Source organism: Syngnathus acus, chromosome 11, assembly GCF_901709675.1.
Source record: "Syngnathus acus chromosome 11, fSynAcu1.2, whole genome shotgun sequence".
Lineage (NCBI taxonomy): Eukaryota > Metazoa > Chordata > Actinopteri > Syngnathiformes > Syngnathidae > Syngnathus > Syngnathus acus.
Genome location: NC_051096.1, coordinates 7,026,561 through 7,048,526, shown reverse-complemented (window position 1 = coordinate 7,048,526; position 21,966 = coordinate 7,026,561). Strand labels below are relative to the sequence as shown.

The 21,966-nt window shown below is 43.9% G+C and overlaps 1 protein-coding gene across 1 annotated transcript in view; it reads left to right on the top strand.

The window, feature by feature from the left end:
• Positions 1–18,158, top strand: part of ext1b (exostosin glycosyltransferase 1b) — a 56,519-nt gene extending 38,361 nt beyond the window's left edge. Inside the window, exons 2-11 of the mRNA XM_037263229.1 lie at positions 2,674–2,767; positions 4,595–4,702; positions 5,562–5,681; positions 8,842–8,974; positions 9,769–9,887; positions 11,555–11,650; positions 14,478–14,567; positions 14,971–15,131; positions 15,239–15,410; positions 15,653–18,158. Coding sequence (XP_037119124.1) covers positions 2,674–2,767; positions 4,595–4,702; positions 5,562–5,681; positions 8,842–8,974; positions 9,769–9,887; positions 11,555–11,650; positions 14,478–14,567; positions 14,971–15,131; positions 15,239–15,410; positions 15,653–15,838 — 1,279 coding nt within the window. The 3' untranslated portion in view covers positions 15,839–18,158. The remainder of the gene's footprint in view (positions 1–2,673; positions 2,768–4,594; positions 4,703–5,561; positions 5,682–8,841; positions 8,975–9,768; positions 9,888–11,554; positions 11,651–14,477; positions 14,568–14,970; positions 15,132–15,238; positions 15,411–15,652) is intronic.
• The last annotated feature ends 3,808 nt before the right edge of the window (positions 18,159–21,966 follow it).

Genomic DNA, 21,966 nt, shown 5'->3' with positions numbered 1-21,966 from the left:
TTAATTAGAAGTGCTGTCATTAAAAAGTTAGCTGCAGACTGTGACCAATTTATTTCTGAACTTTAAATTATATTCAGTATATATATTCACAAACCTTTTTTAAATTAGCCTCTATGAAATATTTAGAAAAAAAGTATTATTAAAAAAAATATATTTAATATTAAAACATATTTAAAAAATAATTTTAAAAAAACAGTTGCATCCCGCCTCTTTTACCTCAGTCAGCCTGCACATCTGTTCCAGTCTCCTGGGAACACGCAACAATATGCTTCAACTTTCATAATGAGCATGAAGCTCATTTTTAATTACTTCTGGAATCTGCTTTCTTAGACTGTTTGGGAGTTATTTGCAAGACAGATGTGCACATCTGTTGCGAGGTGACATTTATATTTATAAGCTTTTTGTTTACAATGACTAAAAGAACAGAACGGGCTTTTTCTTTCAAACACAGACTGAGAGCTTTTCTGTAGAGATTTGTTTTAGATGATAAAGCTTCATGAGTACAAAATGAAACAAATGGTGTCCCACGCTGGAAAGTACACACACAAATTAGGAGGGGAGCGAATGGTCCGGGCGAGGGCGTGATCTGTGCAAGCATTCTTAATATGCAACAAATTGGATCTTTCAGCTGGCGGCGGGTTTTGAAGCTTCGTATTCAAGCAACTGGAGGCGATTAAGCATCTGTTGGCTAGCCGCCCGGCGCCGAGAACATCTCGGCTCACTTCTAAAAGAAAAAAAGATAGGACGTCATTTTAGAGAAAAGATAATGATGCTAAGATGATCACTACCAGATATACGTAATTAATTGATTATTTTAATAATTCAAAAGTTATTCGAAGCTGCTCCCACTATAATGCAGTGCACAGTTAGCTGTCTGTATCATGGCTTGTCAAGATTTGGCTTCCTCTGAGTTGATTTGATTTTAGTCTGTGCTACCTTGACTTGGGAGTTTAATTTATTCCGTGACCTAGCTTCTAATTCAATTTAGTAGTATATCAAATCAATTTTCGCCATTGACATGGATTGAGATGTCATTAATCCGTTCTAGTCCCTTCCAAAAAAAAAATCTAAATTAATTTTCCTTGCACTATACTTTCTGTTAGTAACTTTAGTAAGATTTTTTTTTTATTTCTTTTTATTGTGTGTGAATAAATAATTATTGCGTTCTTCGAAACTAATGCTATTCCCCTAATGAGGCTGAGGTCTTATCATTTGGTTACTCTTGTGGTTAGAGCAAATTGCCCGCCCTCCTCCCATTTTGTACCAGTTGGCACAATTAGCCAACAATCAATCCCACACGATCGGCTGAATGGTCAACGGTTTGCTCTCGTCCCCATCCTAAGCTGGTGGCAAATCGGTAAATGAGTCATGCTGAACCGAGCGAGGATTGCTTTTGTTGCATACTCGTGAGTAAAATAAAAAGGTCAGCTAACACCTCCAGGGGTGAGTGGTGCTTTTCTTTCAGCCACCACAAGGCCTCAAGGACAAACACAGCAAAAGAGCTATTGTCACACAGCCCCGAAAAAAGGAAGCCAAGTAAAACAAGGCCGACATCTTATTTTCGGAGTCAACAGAGTATGAGAAAGCAATGAGGAAAGGAGCTGCGGGAGGCAGGAAGAAGGTAAAGCCAAGGTGGATTTACACAGCATGATGGCTCATCCTATTTTAGTCTTCCACCTGGACCTTACACATTCAAAAATCTCATTTCTCTCAATTTGGCTTTTAATGGATGAAACACACACTTTTAGCCAAGATGATGCGTAGCTTGGGCGCGTTCACGACTTTGTCAAATGCGCACAACGGTGTGCATGAAGGTGTAAATGAGGGTGGGTTGTTATCACGTCCCCGCTCTTCATTAGTGCTAAAGAACAAATGAGGCACTATTCCGTTCGTTGTGTAAATCGCAGCAGTGCTGAACGGCGTCAGATTGCTGCGCCAGCCGGTCCTGTAACCTTCGCTTGGTATCGATTCATGGCTCAGGATTTTCTGTTTTTCTTCTCCCTTAATCCTTCACCCCCTGAGTTTATGATGACAATTGTGGATTCATGATGTGGCGGGCCTTGAGTTTGACACCTACGGGCTCTCAATGCGAACATCTTGCACACACAAAGCGCGTGGTGGAAGCAGGTGTCACTCTCAGCTCATTACGCCTGGCAGGGCCGAGCACCCTGAGCAATAAGACACACCTCAGCGGAGAGACGAGGGTGGGAAGAAGCGTCCCCCCCCTCCCCTCCCAACCCCCCTGCTTTTGGAGATAGAGGGATTGAGCAATGCGCCGCCGGGAGGTGGAAGCGAGCATGTTGTCGGGAGATATGAAAAGGAGTCAAATGAATGGAGGTGGCGAGGTATTTCACTTCATTCCAATTGGGTCATCCTTTCAAGAATGCATCATGTGCGGTCAAATGGTCTTAGCGATGATGCTTAGCGTGTCTGCCTCGTAGTCAACATGTCCTTGTGAAGCATGTTCCCCCCCAGGCTCGCATGGATTTCCTCCAGATTTCCTCCCACGTTCCAGAAACATAAATGTCAAGACTCAAAAAGTGTCCATTAGCGCTTGTTTTTATTTCAATGCGCCTCGCAATGAGCCTGGTGACGATTCAGCCACCACAAGCTCAACGCAGGAAATCGAATAGTACCATTTAACCTTTTGACCTCTGTGTTGTGTCTCTGCAGGTATGACTACAAAGAGATGCTCCACAACTCCACCTTCTGCTTGGTACCCCGAGGCAGAAGGCTGGGCTCCTTTCGCTTTCTGGAGGCCCTGCAGGTAAACATTCCCACACAGACTCACACCACACACACACACACACGAGAAAGCATGCTGTGATTCATACCCACAAGCCACGTGAATAGCAATTTTCTCTTTCACTTGTTCCACCATTAAGAACATTGGTAATTGTTTCACTTTGATTGATGGACCAATGGAAAAAAATGTTATCCCCCTATTAATACTACCATCTTATAGAGACTTTTCATTCACACACATTATTTATCCTTTTTTTGTGTGTGTCTTTTGCGAGCACACTTCCATGCTTTGAAAGCATTTATTTGCAACATACTTTATATGCCACAAGGCTGTTCAAGCACAATGCCAGCTGTAAATGATCTGAAGTAAAAAAGCCCATTCAGCATATGAAGTGATAAATTGCATCATGGCTTTTCCAGCTTGATCCACACGCACTGCTCGTTTGGCCTCTCCATTTGTAGGACTTGTACATTACTGCTGCACTGTCCTTTACCTCATCTAACCATAAGCACCTCATAAATACACTCATCTGCAATAGTCACACTGCACCGCTGTGTATTTTTAACACGCTTGACTTTCACTATTTGACTCACTGGATGCATCGACTTACTGTTTAGACTAGAGAGAGGGAAAAAAAAAAGGATTCGCAGGCTGTCTTCGAAGGGCAAAGCAATTCTTACCAGAGGCAAACTGTGCGCGCGTGTGTGTGTACACGCGAATATGTGTGAAGCGGATGACCGCCGAGCCCGAGGGCCAGTTGCGGTCGAGGTGACACCTTTACGTCCCGGGAGCGACAGGGTCGTCATTACGTCAGACTCACAAACACCGTTGCACACACACACCAGCTGCTCCCGTGTCTCCATCCCAGGGCCGCAACTCTTCCCAAAGGTCACATTCAGCCTCATCACAACTTTTCTTTTTTCATTAAACAATCAAAATAGAATAATTGATATTACCGAGTCTGACGGCTTGCAGGCGGCGGTTTCTTTTGCATGCTGCTGAGATGCACAACTCGGACAAAAGTAGTACGCCGCCGTGCCGTTACTTTTAATAGACTAAAAATAGAAGCTAGGTTGGGGATGTATGGAGAAAGAGGGGAAGCGAGGGAGGGAGGGAGAGAGGGAATAAGATTGATGAGGTGTGTCTCAATACTTTTGTCTATACAATATTGATGCAGTTACCTTGGGCAGCCTCCATTTTTCCTCATTACAAACAATCAATAGGAATCCAAATTGATATATTGAGTGTCCTTTTTTTCGGTCAAATCCTAAAACCATTGCCCCGTTGTTCGGTACGCCGACAGGATCCAGGTCATTTTTTGCATTTACTTGCACTCGCAGTCATCATTCTTTGTTTCCAGTAGCAACACAATAGCCTTTTTCCTTTCCGTGCTGGCGCGCTGCGTAGTGTACACAACATTAATTCTCCTCTCGGGAGCACATATTGACCCAGCAACAACACCTGGATCTGTAAACTACTGTTTGTTAACCTGCTCCACATTTGGCATTTATAAGGCCGGGTGATGTGTTGATGCGGCTTTTACGAGCTTGTTTTTGTGTCTCCCGTGTGACTAAAGAACCGTGTCACACAGCTAGGATCACACAGAGCGCGCATTGGGGATTGTTAGTTATCGTAACGTAATCGGCAATGTTTACGCGTTTGTGGCAAAAGTGAAATCACAGCAAACTACAAGAACAGCAACAAACCTCGTGTCAAATTCATTTCAAAACAAGCTTATTTGTTATAGCGGATTAATTGATCTGATCATCATAATCAATACGGCCCAAGTCGTCGTGTTTGTGCAGGCGGCATATCCTGTCTGACTCTGCATGTGTGTGTGTCTGTCAGGCGGCATGCGTGCCGGTGATGCTTAGTAACGGCTGGGAGCTGCCTTTCTCAGAGATCATCAACTGGAATACGGCAGCAGTCATCGGTGACGAGAGGCTCCTGCTGCAGGTAAATCAGCCGCAAACGGTACCGGCGAGACAAACGGCAGCACTCCCAGCCCTGAAATAAAGCTGGCTATGACTTGCAAAGTGCTGAACGGTGCAGGCTCTTTCTTCCTTTGAATTGATTGCACTATTGTTGTTTTCTTCAAGGCGCTTGTCTACCCAAACTCAATTGGGGCAGCGAAAGCAAGTCCTAGAAATATCACTCAAGTCTCCCTTTTTCTTACACCAGAGGGCAAGTAAATAGAATGAGCAAGTAGATAGAACTGTATAATATTCATGAGTGCGGGGGAAAAAAAGAAAGTAATTATATGCCAATTAAGTCTGAAATTTGAATCAAGCGCAGAGTAACATTGTTTGACATTGAGTCTTTCGGCATAAGAGGAAACTAATCTGAGCTCATTATGCCGGCCGGCATCTCACTAGAATCCTATTTGGAGTCTTTTAAATACTATACGATTATTCACTATATGTAATGACTGTCAAACAAAATTTAAAATGACCAAACAACTTTGTCTTAAAGGCCACTATCTTATGGCTGAGACATATTGACAAATAGCATAGATGGGATAACAAATAGCTCATCTGTGGCAATGTTATAACGCAAATCCATTTCGAGCACAAAGGGTGCAGCAACCCATGTAAAACGACAATATATCAAAACCGATTTTCTTTATCCTCGACAAAAAACTTTTGTCCTATGCTGAGGTAATCAGTCGTGCGAAACTCTGTTTAGCTGCATGACTCCTATACCGCCCCCCGGTGGCCGAGTGATGCACAGCAGAAGGCGCCGCAATGAAGAACAGAATCTAATTGACGTTATTACTTTGGTGTAAATTGGCAGTATTTCTTTGTGACTTTGGCAGGTTCCTACCACGGTGCGTTCCATCCACCAGGATAAGATCCTGTCGCTTAGACAGCAGACGCAGTTCCTGTGGGAGGCCTACTTTTCCTCGGTGGAAAAAATAGTGCTGACCACACTGGAGGTGAGGAGCCAACACATGCACCCATCCGCACCCTCGTCATCAATCACCCTCTCAGGGGCCGCCGTGTCACCGCACATTCGATCAAATCTGGCTTTCGTTCCGCGTTGTCTGGTCGGCGTCGTGCCGCGAGCGAGCCAAGCGGCGGGGGAAGCTGTCATTTATAGACGGCACTTAAACGTAAAGCACATGTTCGGAAAGCAGCGAGAAGCTCACACTGGAATCCCTTTTCGTTAAAACAAATCTCAATCTGTTATTCTGTAGCTTGATGAAGAGGGAAAAAAAACAACGTGACTCACGGTAGAGGTTGTAGTGAAGTACTCAACCGTTGATTCCCGTGCTCTTCACAACATTAGTGGTGCTTGTCGTCAAAGTGGTTGAAACAGCATCAGTGATAGCTGGAGCTGAAAAAGGCTCCGTCTCAACAGGCAGGTTTACATAAACTGCCATGGCCACACTCTTGACCTTTAACCTCAGTGAAGCAATCGTGGTTTTGAAATGAGTTCCTTATGGAATCATCCATTCATAATTCTGCAAAAGTGTGTATTGTATTACAAGCACATCATGCCCATTGTGGTTAATGTACCCTGCACACCTGTTTAACTAGAAAGTCGTATAACCAAGTCAAAAAATATATAAAGAAATATATATATAATATAAAATATCTATGAAAAATAATAAGTAAGTTTTCATTAAATATAATGACTATTTTTTTCTACTGGTACATGGTCATGATAGAAATAATTATTCATGTCAAAAGGAAGAAATGTTGAAAGTCTAAAAGCCTTGTCATGTACAAAAGTAATTTCCAAAGAGTGTCACATCAGTCACAGCAACATAATTGTCAGTCACGCAAAGTGAAAGTACGTGACTCCAAGTGGGTCCAACATTTCCGATCATAGTCGGAGTACACCGACTATTCGCAGGCGTGCTTTGGAATTCCTCGTTCTCATTCTGTAATTCGGACTTTTTTTCCTCCCCACAATCCCTAAAAACATGCAGTTGAAGTTCTCTTCCACTGACCTCATATTTTATTCAACAGTAACCCAGTTCATGAAGTTTGTGACCGGAACATCTTCATCAAATTTGTTTACCGAGAACCGGATAAAGGCTGCACTTAATAAGCCTTCCTCTCGTCGACTTCCTCTCCTGCTCGTAAGAAAACATCACAGGTTTAATTTCCCCCTCGTACCGAGTCATGCGGGAATGCCATTTTGTTGCCTCTGCAGCTTTTCCACACTCTCAATCTGTCATGGCTACAGCACGGAGATGCCGTTCGATGTCGTCCATCTCTACATCGTAGCTTTATTGTTAACTAGCACGCTTCACGGCGAGGCGTCATTGCCGCACACATGCGGTCGAAAGCAAATCTCCATATGTCAAGGTTTGTCAGCTCAGATCCACACGGCGCACCACCCAGGCACAACCTTGCCGTTGTCACTCTGCGCTAAAAAGCAAGGTGACTCAGCGTATGCCAGCGTTCCGAATGCGGCTCGGCCTTAATCCTGACTGACTGTCCCGTAAAAAGTAGCAGGTGAGCGGGGCAAGAGCGGGGCCGAGAAGGGCTGACATATGTAAATGGCGTTGCCGTGGCAGCCCCGCAGATAACAAGCGACATGGTTAATTCATCCCGTCCACCCAACGACCGTCCACGCTGAATCCAAATCTCCTTAAGGGCCGCTACACATCGAGCCAACCTGACTAAGCGCTCACGTTGTGCACGAGAACTTGATCGCTGTGTCGCGTTTGATTCGAATCGAATCAAAGCAAATATATCGAATGCGGACTTCAATGCACTTTTCGTGACCCCGTCCACGTCCAGCCCCTAAAGTGCAGCGACAGGATCGTCCCCCCTTTTCCTGCAACCAATCACACATCTTGCCACCAATCTCAAGGTCAATACAGTCAAATGTGAGTTGCTGGTACGTCTATTAAAGGCCACCTATTAAAGGCCAACTCACTGCGCTCTTCCCGAGAAGCAGGATTTATCTGTCATGCTCTAATTGGTTGATTGTGGCTGTTGGGAGGTGAGATTGAGTCGTCCATCACGTCGCGACTAAGGTTCTGCTGACGGGGGAGGAGCGGCAGTCAAGCGAGCCAAATTGCCCGTCGTAAGGTGGAAAGGCTGTGGCTTTTTTAGGTGGCAGTCAGTGTTTTGAGAGATAAGTCAATGGCCGCCGCGTTAATCTTTCCGGCGAAAGCAAATGAAACCGAGCTCGGGGGGTGTTAAAAAAGCTCAGCCCTTGCATTTTCTCCTGCCCCTCACGATGAAGAATCTTTATGTTGCTTTGTCAATATTATCACGGTGGGGCCCTTCCAGCTATCATAATAACTTTTTTTTTTTTACACATTCCAAATAGCTATCAGCTGCTCAGCCGTCGCTACAAATCACCGGATTCTCCTCTGAGTTACCAAGCCAGCAGCCATCACCTCCCCTTTTCAATAGCGGCCATAAAACACGGCCCCTAAACCTGCGCCTGTTTTACTGAAGCAATTTAGCTTGGTTCAAGGGCAAGGTAGCAATATCTCTGTTCTCTCCCCGCCTGTTCGGCAGAGGCCGAGGCCGCCGCCGCCGCCGCGGGGAGACGGCCGAGAGAGTAGTGGCCATTCTGCTGTCTGACTCTCTGAGTGACTGCTCCATTTGGACTCAGAAAGGATTCAGGCGGCCCTGACTGACTTCCTGCTTAGATGCAACTGATGATATTGTTACTGCAACGCCATACCGTGTGAGTGTGTGATGTGGCAATGCAGAAGCCATTAAAGCCAGTGCAATTCTGTGCGTCGACTAAAAAGCCGTTGACGAGAATCGCCGCTGAAGCAATAAAGAAAGAAAAAAAAAAACGGGATTGCTTTGCAAGCCTCGTTCAAATATTCACTTTTTCTTTTTTTTTTTAAAGTACTTTGAAGAAAATGGATACATAGGATCCAATGTTCTGTCAAACTATGTTATTCCCATCATGTATGACTGGAAATAAAAAATGCTCTCCTGCCATTTGAAATGCCATCCCTCAAGTCCACAGGGTCCTTCCATTTTATTCTCAAACGATGCTAATGTATTCACATTGAACACAGCCGCCAAGCCCTTCAACTTGGAAGCACCTTACGTCGTAAATTAAAGATGAACGCCTTATTAGGAGCCTCGTATGTGATGTTTGTTTTCCAGATCATCCAAGATCGCCTTTTAGAGCACAGTTCCAGGAGCACCCTGATGTGGAACACTCACCCCGGGGGGCTCTTTGCTCTGTCGCAGTACTCCAGCTACCTAGGAGACTTCCCCTTCTTCTACGCCACATTTGGTCAGTAGCATGCATTCAATTTGTCTTTTAACATCGCACTGGATTGTTAGCGTGTACGAAAGGCGGCGAGTGAATTTATTTTCCTCAGCTTGTCCGAGCGGTAGAAATATACGGCCTTTCGTCTTGATCGACTGCCCCCGTTGAGCGTAGCGAGCGGAGGAACGGCCCTTTGACGAATGGTTGTATTTGTCCTGCTGACTCACTGGCCTCTCCATCATCGCTTTTGAGTCAGCACTCGGCGCCGCCGTTGCGGTTCAGTAGCGCCGAGTTATCACCCCCGCGACCCGAGGACCTCTCGGGGCCCCCCCTCGCGTCTTCACTCCATCATTCCGCCACGCGCACATTCATCAATACGGCTGGCTTTGACGAATAAGCGGGAGATTTACTGCGCTTTGCAGTCAAATAGACAGAAGGAACATCGTATAAACGTCCATATTGGAAAATCACAAACTAGTCAAGTAGTAGGTATTAAAAGGCTGAATCAAACTGGCTGGCGATGATGCAGTAATCATTCAGCTGGCGAGATGTGCTGATTCTGTAATGTGGCGGATGGGATGAAAGCCAGAGAATGGAGCGCTCCACGCCAAAGACAGCATCCAAGCATTAGAACAGCCTGCACTTGCGTCATTCCGCTCCAGTTTGGTCCCCCACCACCCCGATATGAATCACGTTTGTCGCTCTCCCGGCTCCGTTCAGATGGCTTTTTGAAATGACACTAATGGCGAGCAGTTGGTCGGCGGCGTTTTATGGATTTGCCTGATTTCATTTTTTAAGTCTGTCACGTTCTGTTTCAGGTATTAAACCGTCTCCAAAGTTCACAGCTGTCATCCACGCCGTGTCAAATCTGGTGTCCCAGTCCCAGCCCATCCTCAAGTTGCTGGTGGCCGTGGCCAAGTCCCAGTACTGTGCACAGGTGAAACATTTGTGTGTGTGTGTGTGTTTGTGTTAACGCTGATGGATTGAACCTGAACAGCGTTTTGTAGCTGTGCCGCATTTGTCTCCATGGCAGCCGAGCCCCCTTTCAGCACGGCATCGTGTATTGATTCCTGGGCTCGCTCCTTAACAGCATGGGAAATGAAATGGAATTTGCTCCCCAATGGCTGCATGTGTGTGTATGTGTCTCCCTTTTTATTTGCTGTGCAGGTTTCTCAAAGAAAGTGAGTTTCAGTGGAAGTGTGTTGGTGCAGGATCGTTTGTAGTGAGAGCAGAGTAAAAAAACAGAGATGCAATGAAATTATCAGTCTAATTTTTTTTTCCCAAAGACACTGTCAGAAGACGCCGGAATGTTCTTGGTGCAAATTTTACACATGGAAAAACTAATAGCAGATTTTTAGTTTAAATGAGTCAACATTTTTCTCAATTCATCTATTTTCCTGTGCATTTTTCTTCGTATCCTTCACTAAAAATTGCGAAGGCTATCAAAATCACTCAATCAACTTTAGTACATTGTGGTAAGGTTAGTCAGAGGCGAGGTCAAGTTGTACTAGTGTTTGCTCCCTGACTGACACATAATTATCATTCAGTAGGATGAATTGGCAGAAGATAAATTAGCTTTTTCAAAGGTTGAATTGTGGGTTGCTGCTATATATTTTTATTATTTGTAAAAAGCTGCCACAGATTTAAGCATCCTGACTTTTTAGTCAGTGGGAGAAAAATAATCGTCCTAATCATATGACTTCTGTTTTTCTCTATTGAATATTCTGCAAACATTTTACCTTTTTTTTGTTTTCCTCACTGATGCATATATCGTTGGCAAAACAGCGAAAGGAAATACTGCTTAAAAATGTTCAGGCCGTGCATGCAGAATGAAGAGCCAGGTACACAGCCCACCACTGCCGGGCTCCGAGTAGATGAGGATATAAATAAATGAATGCAGGAGAGGGACTGGGAATAACAGTGAGGGTAAAAAGAAATCTAAATTTGATGCGATGACGGGAAAAAAAAAAAAGCTTTTGAACACACTTCGGCAGTTTTTGACATGGTGAACCTTCTGCTGTGTATGTGGAGAAAGACAGATTTCTTGCAGCCTTGATAGCGATTCCGTTTTTGTTCCCCGCGGTCATTGCCGTGCACACACACATCCACGCGTGCACGCAGTCTTGCATCCACAATCACACCATCGGCAGGCACCCTGAGAGAGCTGGCGAAGATGCCATCTGTCCTCCTAATAGAGCCGAAATAGAACCCGGTAACGGATTTCAGAACGTCGCGAGCGTCGCCCAATGACGCCATATTTGCAGTCTATCTTACTGCATGGAAGTGGAAAACATGTCGAGAAAATCTCCAGTTAGCTAGAATTTGTTTGGAGTGGGAGCATAGCAAACGCCGATTTATATCCAAATAAAACAAGATAAGAGGAGGCTGAGCTATGAGAACGTACCAGCGCGTGTTAGGCGCTGATCACATGGTGCATGTTTCCCCAACAAGCATGAATGAACATTTGCATGACCCCAAACTTGACCCCAGAAAGTCATTTCCTTGTGTGCAAAAAAACAGGACGTCTTTTGTGTACAAAAAAATATTTTGGCTCTTTAACATTCAACCATGAATGTTGTTTTTAATGTATTTTGTTTTTTCTAGATCATTGTCCTGTGGAACTGTGACAAGCCGCTCCCCGCCAAGCACCGCTGGCCTTCCACCTCCGTACCTGTTATCGTCATAGAAGGCGAGAACAAGGTGAGCCTTTTTTTTTTTTTTTGATGACTTCAAATCCTGGCCCTGCCATATGCAGATTTTCACTCTGTATATTGTTTTAGACTTCATCCAGTTGGAGAGCGTTTGGGAGTTAATGAGTTTCAATTTGTGCTGCGCTAAAGAACAATTTGGGTGCTTTTAATTAAAACTCTGTAATAGGCCAAAATAGACTGCAACAAAATAGTATTGTGTGTAAGAGGAGGTGGTTGTCACGTCAGCATCGCTCATGCGGCGGTTTACCGACCTTATGGTTTACCTCCCTCTGTGGCTCCCAGTGGTCTGTCAGTCATAACGTGAAAGTATGTTTGTTGACCAACGGATAGAATTGTGGATGGGATGTGTGTGTGGGGGGGGACCTGTGTTACGCTGCGGTTGCGGCTGGTTGTGTTTACTGTGTGCTACCGAGAGAGAGGAGAGAGAGAGGAGAGATGATATATTTCCCTTGCACTGTGCAAACGAATTGAAATGACATTTCACATTGAAAAAAAATGAACTCTTAAGTTTAGCAAATGTGTCCTTTTGTTTTTGTTGAGCTTTCACTGAAACTAAACTAAACAAAGCAACACTAAGTATGAACTAAGTGAATTTAAAAAAACAAAAGTCAAAATGAAATAAAACGCCAAACTATTATAAGCAGCTTGCAAGTTTCCAAGTGTGAATTAGTAATGCAGGATGTGAAACAAAAAAAAAAACAGCCTCCGTTTATTGTCTTTAGTGGCACATTTTCTCCAAATGACTGTGCACAGCTGTTACAAAAAGCTGTCTGGCCTTTGGCTTCATATTTATGACGCTAACGATTGTTTCCTCCCCCGTAGGAACAAACGGGCTCGACAAATAGAATTTGCAATGCGCTGTTTTTATGGGATTAACATCAATCCCGCCTCCATCTTCTCCTTGGCCACAAGTCCGCTTAATGACCGCTTACCTCGTGACAATCCCACCGGACATTTACCGACCACATCGGTGGTCCTTTTTTTTTTTTCGTCCGAACCTGCCTTTTCTGTACTTTCAAAAAAAAAAAAAACGCTCAGAGGCAGATTCTTGCTGTAAGAGCGAGCTCACATTCCGGGAAGCCCCAGGCTAATATGTCGCTCTTCTAATGTTACAAACCACCTGGGGTTTGGAAACTCTCGCCTCTCATCCTCTCCCTCTTCTTTTGTTATTCTGCCACTCCGTTGGTCTCGCTGTCATTACACACACACTTGCACACACTCCCTCCTGTGCTACTAGTCCACTCAACTTTGTCTGGCTGTCTGGAGAAGTAGCGATCCTGGAGAGGGGTGATGGCTTTGTTTTGTTTCTCTTATCGTGCCCGCAGGAGATAGCAGGCGTAATGATGACACAGCGAAGCCTCATTTGAAGTGAGTGGGAGGGAACACTTCTCCTGTCTCCTCTCCATCCTCACTGTCTCTTTCGCCCTCTGACGACAAGGGCCGCAAGGCAAACACTCGTATGAAGTGTGTGAAATCAGTGCTGGGGCGATTACGGGGGGGGGGGGGGGGAATCATATTTCCACTTTTACAAAATGAGCCTATTGTTAAGTATTAAGACAGCTGGCCAAAACAACCTAGAAAAAGAAACATTTGATGTATTTCATCTTTTGTGCACTTTGTACGATTCAATGGAAAATCACAAATTGCTCCCTCAATTGCAAGATTCCTTGGGTTTGTAGTTTAAATCGTGGTCAGTTAAATATGCGTGCCCATCACGGTGCTGCATTTCTGAGATGTCTCTTTTTTTGTGTGGGAGGCTGAGCACACACACACATACACACACACACACACACACACACACACACGCAGAGGGAAGGAGTCTGCTGCGCTCCCATCTGGGTGCTTTTCAGCCAGGCTGATCCAAACCACCCACAAGGCTCCATCACTTTCATGATACAGTATATATAAAGTATTGGATTATGGCATGTCACTGTAGTGAACAGGTATCAAACTCGAGGCCCGGAGGCCCAGATAACTCCAGTATGAAACCCTACTTTGAAACCCTAACTCCAGTATATGACCCTGGGTTGAAACCCTAACCCTAGCTTTAAACCCTACTTTGAAACCCTAACTCCAGTATATGACCCTGGGTTGAAACCCTAACCCTAGCTTTAAACCCTACTTTGAAACCCTAACTCCTGTATGAAACCCTGGGTTGAAACCCTAACCCTAGCTTTAAACCCTACTTTGAAACCCTAACTCCAGTATGAAACCCTGGGTTGAAACCCTAACCCTAGCTTTAAACCCTACTTTGAAACCCTAACTCCAGTATGAAACCCTGGGTTGAAACCCTAACCCTAGCTTTAAACCCTACTTTGAAACCCTAACTCCAGTATGAAACACTAACCCTAGCTTTAAACCCTACTTTCAAACCCTAACTCCAGTATGAAACCCTACTTTGGAACCCTAACCCTAGCTTTAAGCCCTACTTTGAAAGCCTAACTCCAGTATGACACCCTGGGTTTGTAGGTTTGCCTCATATTTTGGCTGGAGAAGTCTTCCTGGGGGAAGACATGAACATTTGCACCAAATGTTGGACTCAAGTGGGATGTTCTTGCGTCGCTTCTGTGTTTATCGATTGAGAAGGGAAAGATGACTCCGCATCCACTAATGGAAGCCTGTATCAGCACTCCATCGTCGTTGTTGTTATTGTTGTCAGTACAGCAAAAAATATCTGCTTAGTGATGTCACAACTTGTGTCCTCTAGATTCATTGAAACAGCTGATTGATTTCAATGGGTTGAATAAAAAGAGCACTAATCCTGGATGATCTATCGAAATGGTTGACCTTACTTTGCCCCACGTCTCACTTCGCAGGTGATGAGCAGCCGCTTCCTCCCCTACGAGGCCATCGTGACCGATGCCGTCCTCAGCCTGGATGAAGACACGGTGTTGTCCACCACAGAGGTGTGTTGACGTCTTGCAAATGATTTCCGTTCAGGCGACTGAAGGTCACAGTGGCCTTCTCGGTTTTCTTCCTGTTTTCCAGTTTTAGAAGGAGTTAGATGTTGGAAGTCAATTTTGTGCTGAGGATTTAGATGGTCAAGTTTCCGAATAGCCCAATGATGCGTGATGGGATGAATCAATATGCAAGAAGAACCATCTGGTCAATCGAATCTTGCATAGGTCACATCAACGCATATGTTCTTGAATAACAAATGACGTCTTTGTTGTCATTCAAATGACCTTTTCAATGTTCCAAGGAAAACATGCCTTCCTTTTATGTTATCATTTTTTTTAGAATGTGTTGACAAAATTGACACGCAGTTCTTATCATACGTTTATAATGTCATCTGTGGTTTTTCTCCAGGTGGACTTTGCCTTCACCGTGTGGCAGAGTTTTCCCGAGCGAATAGTCGGCTATCCGGCGCGTAGCCATTTTTGGGACGGCAACAAGGAGCGGTGGGGTTACACCTCCAAGTGGACCAATGACTACTCCATGGTGCTGACGGGCGCCGCCATTTACCACAGGTAGCGTTAAGTGTCATTATGGTTACCTCATTATGACGGAAAATACTATTTAATTTAAAAAAAAAAATCATTTGATGGACGAGTCTGGTTCCTGGCGTGTCTTGCAGGTATTACCACTACCTGTACACCAACTACCTGCCCTCCAGTCTCAAGACCATGGTGGATCAGCTGGCCAACTGCGAGGACATCCTGATGAACTTCCTGGTCTCTGCCATCACCAAGCTCCCACCCATCAAAGTCACACAGAAGAAACAGTACAAGGAGACAATGATGGGACAGGTGAGGCAGCAACATCTGCAGGTTTTTTGTGGCAGCTCTTAGAAAGCTGCCCAAATAACTCACAAATGCTGCTATGCATTTCTGTTCAAATGGAAGTTGACCCGTTAAGATGTTTTGGATTGAAAGAGCTTTTGATTTCAGCAAATACAAACTGGGAAGGCTGAAACACTGCTGTGCATGTGAATGTTTTTATTAAATGCATGTTGAGCTGAATATTAATTTGAATTTCATTTCCCCCAAAGTCTTCAAGGGCATCTCGCTGGGCCGACCCGGACCACTTCGCTCAGCGGCAGACGTGCATGAACAAGTTTGCCAGCTGGTTTGGCACCATGCCGCTGGTCCGCTCCCAGATGAGACTGGATCCAGTCCTGTTCAAGGACCAGGTGTCCATCCTTCGCAAGAAATACAAGGACATCGAGAGGCTCTGACAGGACCGGCACCCCCTCGGGGGGGACCCTACCCTGGGGGGAGGCGTGAGGGCGGGGGGCGATGACGCCGTGCCGCCGTGTTGCTGAACAAATGTTTGGGAGTTCAGAAGAAGAAAACGAAAGGAGACACAAAACAGTGGTTTGGATAGAATCTTTTTTTTTGCGGATCCCTACAAGGTGACTCCGAGCAATCCGTATGGCATCGGGGCGCGATTGCTGGACTTGTTGGTACCCGAACCCGACCCCCAACACTGCTTTATCGCCTGATTTGATTTTTGTACAAATCAGCTGCTGTCTCTGAGAGGGTTGGCATACTTTTTAATTTTTCATTTTAAGGACATTGAGGTCAGTATATCCTGATCAGATTAAAAAAAAAAAAAATCATGTTTCCTCATGTTCGCCACTATTGAAAGCCTGAAATCTCATATCCTGCTCTCAGTCCTGTGGGGGGGGGTTTTTTTGTTGTTGTTTTTTTTTTTTTTTTTTTTTACTAATGTGTTTCATTCCGAGAATCCTGTCCCCAATCGTAAGTTGAGCCGAGTACATTTTCCCCCCCGTCCTTTGCAGATGAGCAAAATGAACATTTTGTGATGAAATGAAGCAAATGCTGGATGTTCTGACCCAAATTGCCATTTCATCCTGCTTCGTTGGCCTCGAGTGTAACTTGCTTGCCGGCCTTTTTAGTCTTTTAGCCATCACCATCATTTCCTGGGTGTGCCATTTTTGGACATCGGGTCTGCCTTTAGAATTATTTATTGCACATTTTCGCCACCTGTATTAGTTTGTGACACCTAGTTGCCCCTTTAAAATGCCCCCTCTGTCCAGCCATAGTACATATGTATGCACATATGTATTGCATTAACAGCATGTATCCATCCACACAATGCTGTCACGTTAACATCAAACAGTTTGCACCTTAATTGGCAGCCGGTCTTTCCAGCGACAAGATCAGAAGACCGCTCGGACATTTTGAATGAAAGAAATGTGCTTTTCGTGGCCTTTCTGTTAGGCAAAGCTGTGACTCACTGTCATTGTTATTTTAGAATATGCAACAGTGCCATATATAGCGTGATATTGAGTCTAATATCGGAAATGTCACATCAAATGCAAAGGGAAATGGGAGCTTTTCTTATTTGAAGTCATGGGAAAAACACATCAAATGGGTCAGCAATCATCATTATTGTAATGGGTTGAAAAGTATGGGGCGGCACTTAAAAATTAAACCATAACTTTATTCTAACACTAATATGACTTTTTTTTTCCGGTGTGGATATTTTGACTTGACAGATTAAAATGTTCTGCTATCCAAACAAATCAACTGCATATCATGAAAGAAGCCCTGTTATTTTATTTTTTTTCAAATTGTGTTTTTCCCCCTCTTGTCCTGTTGCTTTTAACGTGTGATTTGTTTTGTCGCAAAAGTGTTCATCAATAGCACTTTTTAGCATCTGTTCCCCATTGTCTTAAATCAACATTGAGCCTTTCTTCCAATGCCTGATTGTTTGAGTAATTGTCATCACAAAAATGTGCGTATTCCACAGCTTTGCCAACAATTCCCTGCACTGTACATGAACATATTTATTTTTTTTGTTAACGGGACTGTTTAGGTGTTATGTTCAGATGATCCTGCATTGTTAAGGGGAGTTAAAGTATTTATTCAGTTTTATGTTCACACGTCGATAACACCGCCCAGCTTTGGTTTGTTTTGTTTGTTTTGCCTGGGAAACATCCATGGGAGTCCCGCTTGTACATTTGTCAGAGGTTTTTAACTTTGACGATCACATACGCCATTGATCTAAAATTGGATCGGGGCACGCCATCTTGGCTCTCGGCGGGAGTCAAATTGTAAAAGCAGCTGCAGCAGATGGAAACATTCAGTAAACATCAAAGTTTGTGCACGTGGCACGTTTGCCTCATTGTCGTCGACTTTTGTTTTTCTTTTACTTTGGGTGTCCAGAAATCAAAAGAATAATGTGCCAGACTATTGGCGTTTATCTTCATTTGTGCCTTTTTTTTGTCAACGTGAGTTCTTGCACTGCCGAGGAGCGTTTGTTGTCATGTCAACACAACACAACCAACCAACCACCCACCCATCATTGTGTTTGCACACCATGACGCAACCATGTTTTGGATTATTTATCATCGCAGCCGTGATCACGTGATTTAGCTGATGTGTGAGGTCAGAGCGTGTGGCTGTCCTGATGCCTTCTCCTCTCCCCACCTCCTACTATGTAAAGACTTTTATAGAGGTTACAAATGAGATAGACAAATGATGATTTTGTAAGGATGATTTATAATAAAATAAACTCATTTGACGATACCTGCATCATTCGCCTGACTTGGAGTGAGAGAGAGAGAGAGAGAGAGAGAGAGAGAGAGAGTGAGAGAGAGCGAGCGAGCGAGAGAGACTTACTATATACATGGTCATTTAATTCATAAAAATTATTTAATTAAAAAAGCCTAGCTTTAAACCCTACTTTGAAACCCTGGGTTGAAACCCTAACTTCAGTATGAAACCCTAACCCTAGCTTTAAACCCTACTTTCAAACCCTAACTCCAGTATGAAACCCTAGTTTGGAACCCTAACCCTAGCTTTAAACCCTACTTTGAAACCCTAACTTCAGTATGAAACCCTGGGTTGAAACCCTAACCCTAGCTTTAAACCCTACTTTCAAACCCTAACTTCAGTATGAAAGCCTGAGTTGAAACCCTAACTTCAGTATGAAACCCTAACCCTAGCTTTAAACCCTACTTTCAAACCCTAACTCCAGTATGAAACCCTAGTTTGGAACCCTAACCCTAGCTTTAAACCCTACTTTCAAACCCTAACTTCAGTATGAAACCCTGGGTTGAAACCCTAACCCTAGCTTTAAACCCTACTTTCAAACCCTAACTTCAGTATGAAAGCCTGAGTTGAAACCCTAACTTCAGTATGAAACCCTAACCCTAGCTTTAAACCCTACTTTCAAACCCTAACTCCAGTATGAAACCCTAGTTTGGAACCCTAACCCTAGCTTTAAACCCTACTTTGAAACCCTAACTTCAGTATGAAACCCTGGGTTGAAACCCTAACCCTAGCTTTAAACCCTACTTTCAAACCCTAACTTCAGTATGAAACACTGGGTTGAAACCCTAACTTCAGTATGAAACCCTAACCCTAGCTTTAAACCCTACTTTCAAACCCTAACTCCAGTATGAAACCCTAGTTTGGAACCCTAACCCTAGCTTTAAACCCTACTTTGAAATCCTAACTCCAGTATGAAACCCTAACCCTAGCTTTAAACCCTACTTTCAAACCCTAACTCCAGTATGAAACCCCAACCCTAGCTTTAAACCCTACTTTCAAACCCTAACTTCAGTATGAAACCCTGGGTTGAAACCCTAACTTCAGTATGAAACCCTAACCCTAGCTTTAAACCCTACTTTCAAACCCTAACTCCAGTATGAAACCCTAGTTTGGAACCCTAACCCTAGCTTTAAACCCTACTTTGAAACCCTAACTTCAGTATGAAACCCTGGGTTGAAACCCTAACCCTAGCTTTAAACCCTACTTTCAAACCCTAACTTCAGTATGAAACCCTGGGTTGAAACCCTAACTTCAGTATGAAACCCTAACCCTAGCTTCAAACCCTACTTTCAAACCCTAACTCCAGTATGAAACCCTAGTTTGGAACCCTAACCCTACCTTTAAACCCTACTTTGAAACCCTAACTTCAGTATGAAACCCTGGGTTGAAACCCTAACCCTAGCTTTAAACCCTACTTTCAAACCCTAACTTCAGTATGAAACCCTGGGTTGAAACCCTAACCCTAGCTTTAAACCCTACTTTCAAACCCTAACTTCAGTATGAAACCCTGGGTTGAAACCCTAACTTCAGTATGAAACCCTAACCCTAGCTTCAAACCCTACTTTCAAACCCTAACTCCAGTATGAAACCCTAGTTTGGAACCCTAACCCTAGCTTTAAGATTCAAGATTCAAGATTCAAGAGTATTTATTCGCCATGTTTGAGCGTGCCAAACAAGGAATTTGACTTCGGTAAAATTCCTTGTTAAACCCTACTTTGAAACCCTAACTTCAGTATGAAACCCAGGGTTGAAACCCTAACCCTAGCTTTAAACCCTACTTTCAAACCCTAACTTCAGTATGAAACCCTGGGTTGAAACCCTAACTTCAGTATGAAACCCTAACCCTAGCTTTAAACCCTACTTTCAAACCCTAACTCCAGTATGAAACCCTAGTTTGGAACCCTAACCCTAGCTTTAAACCCTACTTTGAAACCCTAACTTCAGTATGAAACCCTGGGTTGAAACCCTAACCCTAGCTTTAAACCCTACTTTGAACCCCTAACTCCAGTATGAAACCCTGGGTTGAAACCCTAACCCTAGCTTTAAACCCTACTTTGAAACCCTAACTCCAGTATGAAACCCTGGGTTGAAACGCCAACCCTATCTTTAAACCCTACTTTCAAACCCTAACTCCAGTATGAAACCCTGGGTTGAAACCCTAACCCTAGCTTTAAACCCTACTTTCAAACCCTAACTCCAGTATGAAACCCTAACCCTAGCTTTAAACCCTACTTTCAAACCCTAACTCCAGTATGAAACCCTGGGTTGAAACCCTAACCCTAGCTTTAAACCCTACTTTGAAACCCTAACTCCAGTATGAAACCCTGGGTTGAAACGCCAACCCTATCTTTAAACCCTACTTTCAAACCCTAACTCCAGTATGAAACCCTGGGTTGAAACCCTAACCCTAGCTTTAAACCCTACTTTCAAACCCTAACTCCAGTATGAAACCCTGGGTTGAAACCCTAACTTCAGTATGAAACCCTAACCCTAGCTTCAAACCCTACTTTCAAACCCTAACTCCAGTATGAAACCCTAGTTTGGAACCCTAACCCTAGCTTTAAACCCTACTTTGAAACCCTAACTTCAGTATGAAACCCTGGGTTGAAACCCTAACCCTAGCTTTAAACCCTACTTTCAAACCCTAACTTCAGTATGAAACCCTGGGTTGAAACCCTAACCCTAGCTTTAAACCCTACTTTCAAACCCTAACTTCAGTATGAAACCCTGGGTTGAAACCCTAACTTCAGTATGAAACCTTAACCCTAGCTTCAAACCCTACTTTCAAACCCTAACTCCAGTATGAAACCCTAGTTTGGAACCCTAACCCTAGCTTTAAACCCTACTTTGAAACCCTAACTTCAGTATGAAACCCAGGGTTGAAACCCTAACCCTAGCTTTAAACCCTACTTTCAAACCCTAACTTCAGTATGAAACCCTGGGTTGAAACCCTAACTTCAGTATGAAACCCTAACCCTAGTTTTAAACCCTACTTTCAAACCCTAACTCCAGTATGAAACCCTAGTTTGGAACCCTAACCCTAGCTTTAAACCCTACTTTGAAACCCTAACTTCAGTATGAAACCCTGGGTTGAAACCCTAACCCTAGCTTTAAACCCTACTTTGAACCCCTAACTCCAGTATGAAACCCTGGGTTGAAACCCTAACCCTAGCTTTAAACCCTACTTTGAAACCCTAACTCCAGTATGAAACCCTGGGTTGAAACGCCAACCCTATCTTTAAACCCTACTTTCAAACCCTAACTCCAGTATGAAACCCTGGGTTGAAACGCCAACCCTATCTTTAAACCCTACATTCAAACCCTAACTCCAGTATGAAACCCTGGGTTGAAACCCTAACCCTAGTTGTAAACCCTACTTTCAAACCCTAACTCCAGTATGAAACCCTAACCCTAGCTTTAAACCCTACTTTCAAACCCTAACTCCAGTATGAAACCCTAGTTTGGAACCCTAACCCTAGCTTTAAACCCTACTTTGAAACCCTAACTTCAGTATGAAACCCTGGGTTGAAACCCTAACCCTAGCTTTAAACCCTACTTTGAACCCCTAACTCCAGTATGAAACCCTGGGTTGAAACCCTAACCCTAGCTTTAAACCCTACTTTGAAACCCTAACTCCAGTATGAAACCCTGGGTTGAAACGCCAACCCTATCTTTAAACCCTACTTTCAAACCCTAACTCCAGTATGAAACCCTGGGTTGAAACCCTAACCCTAGCTTTAAACCCTACTTTCAAACCCTAACTCCAGTATGAAACCCTAAC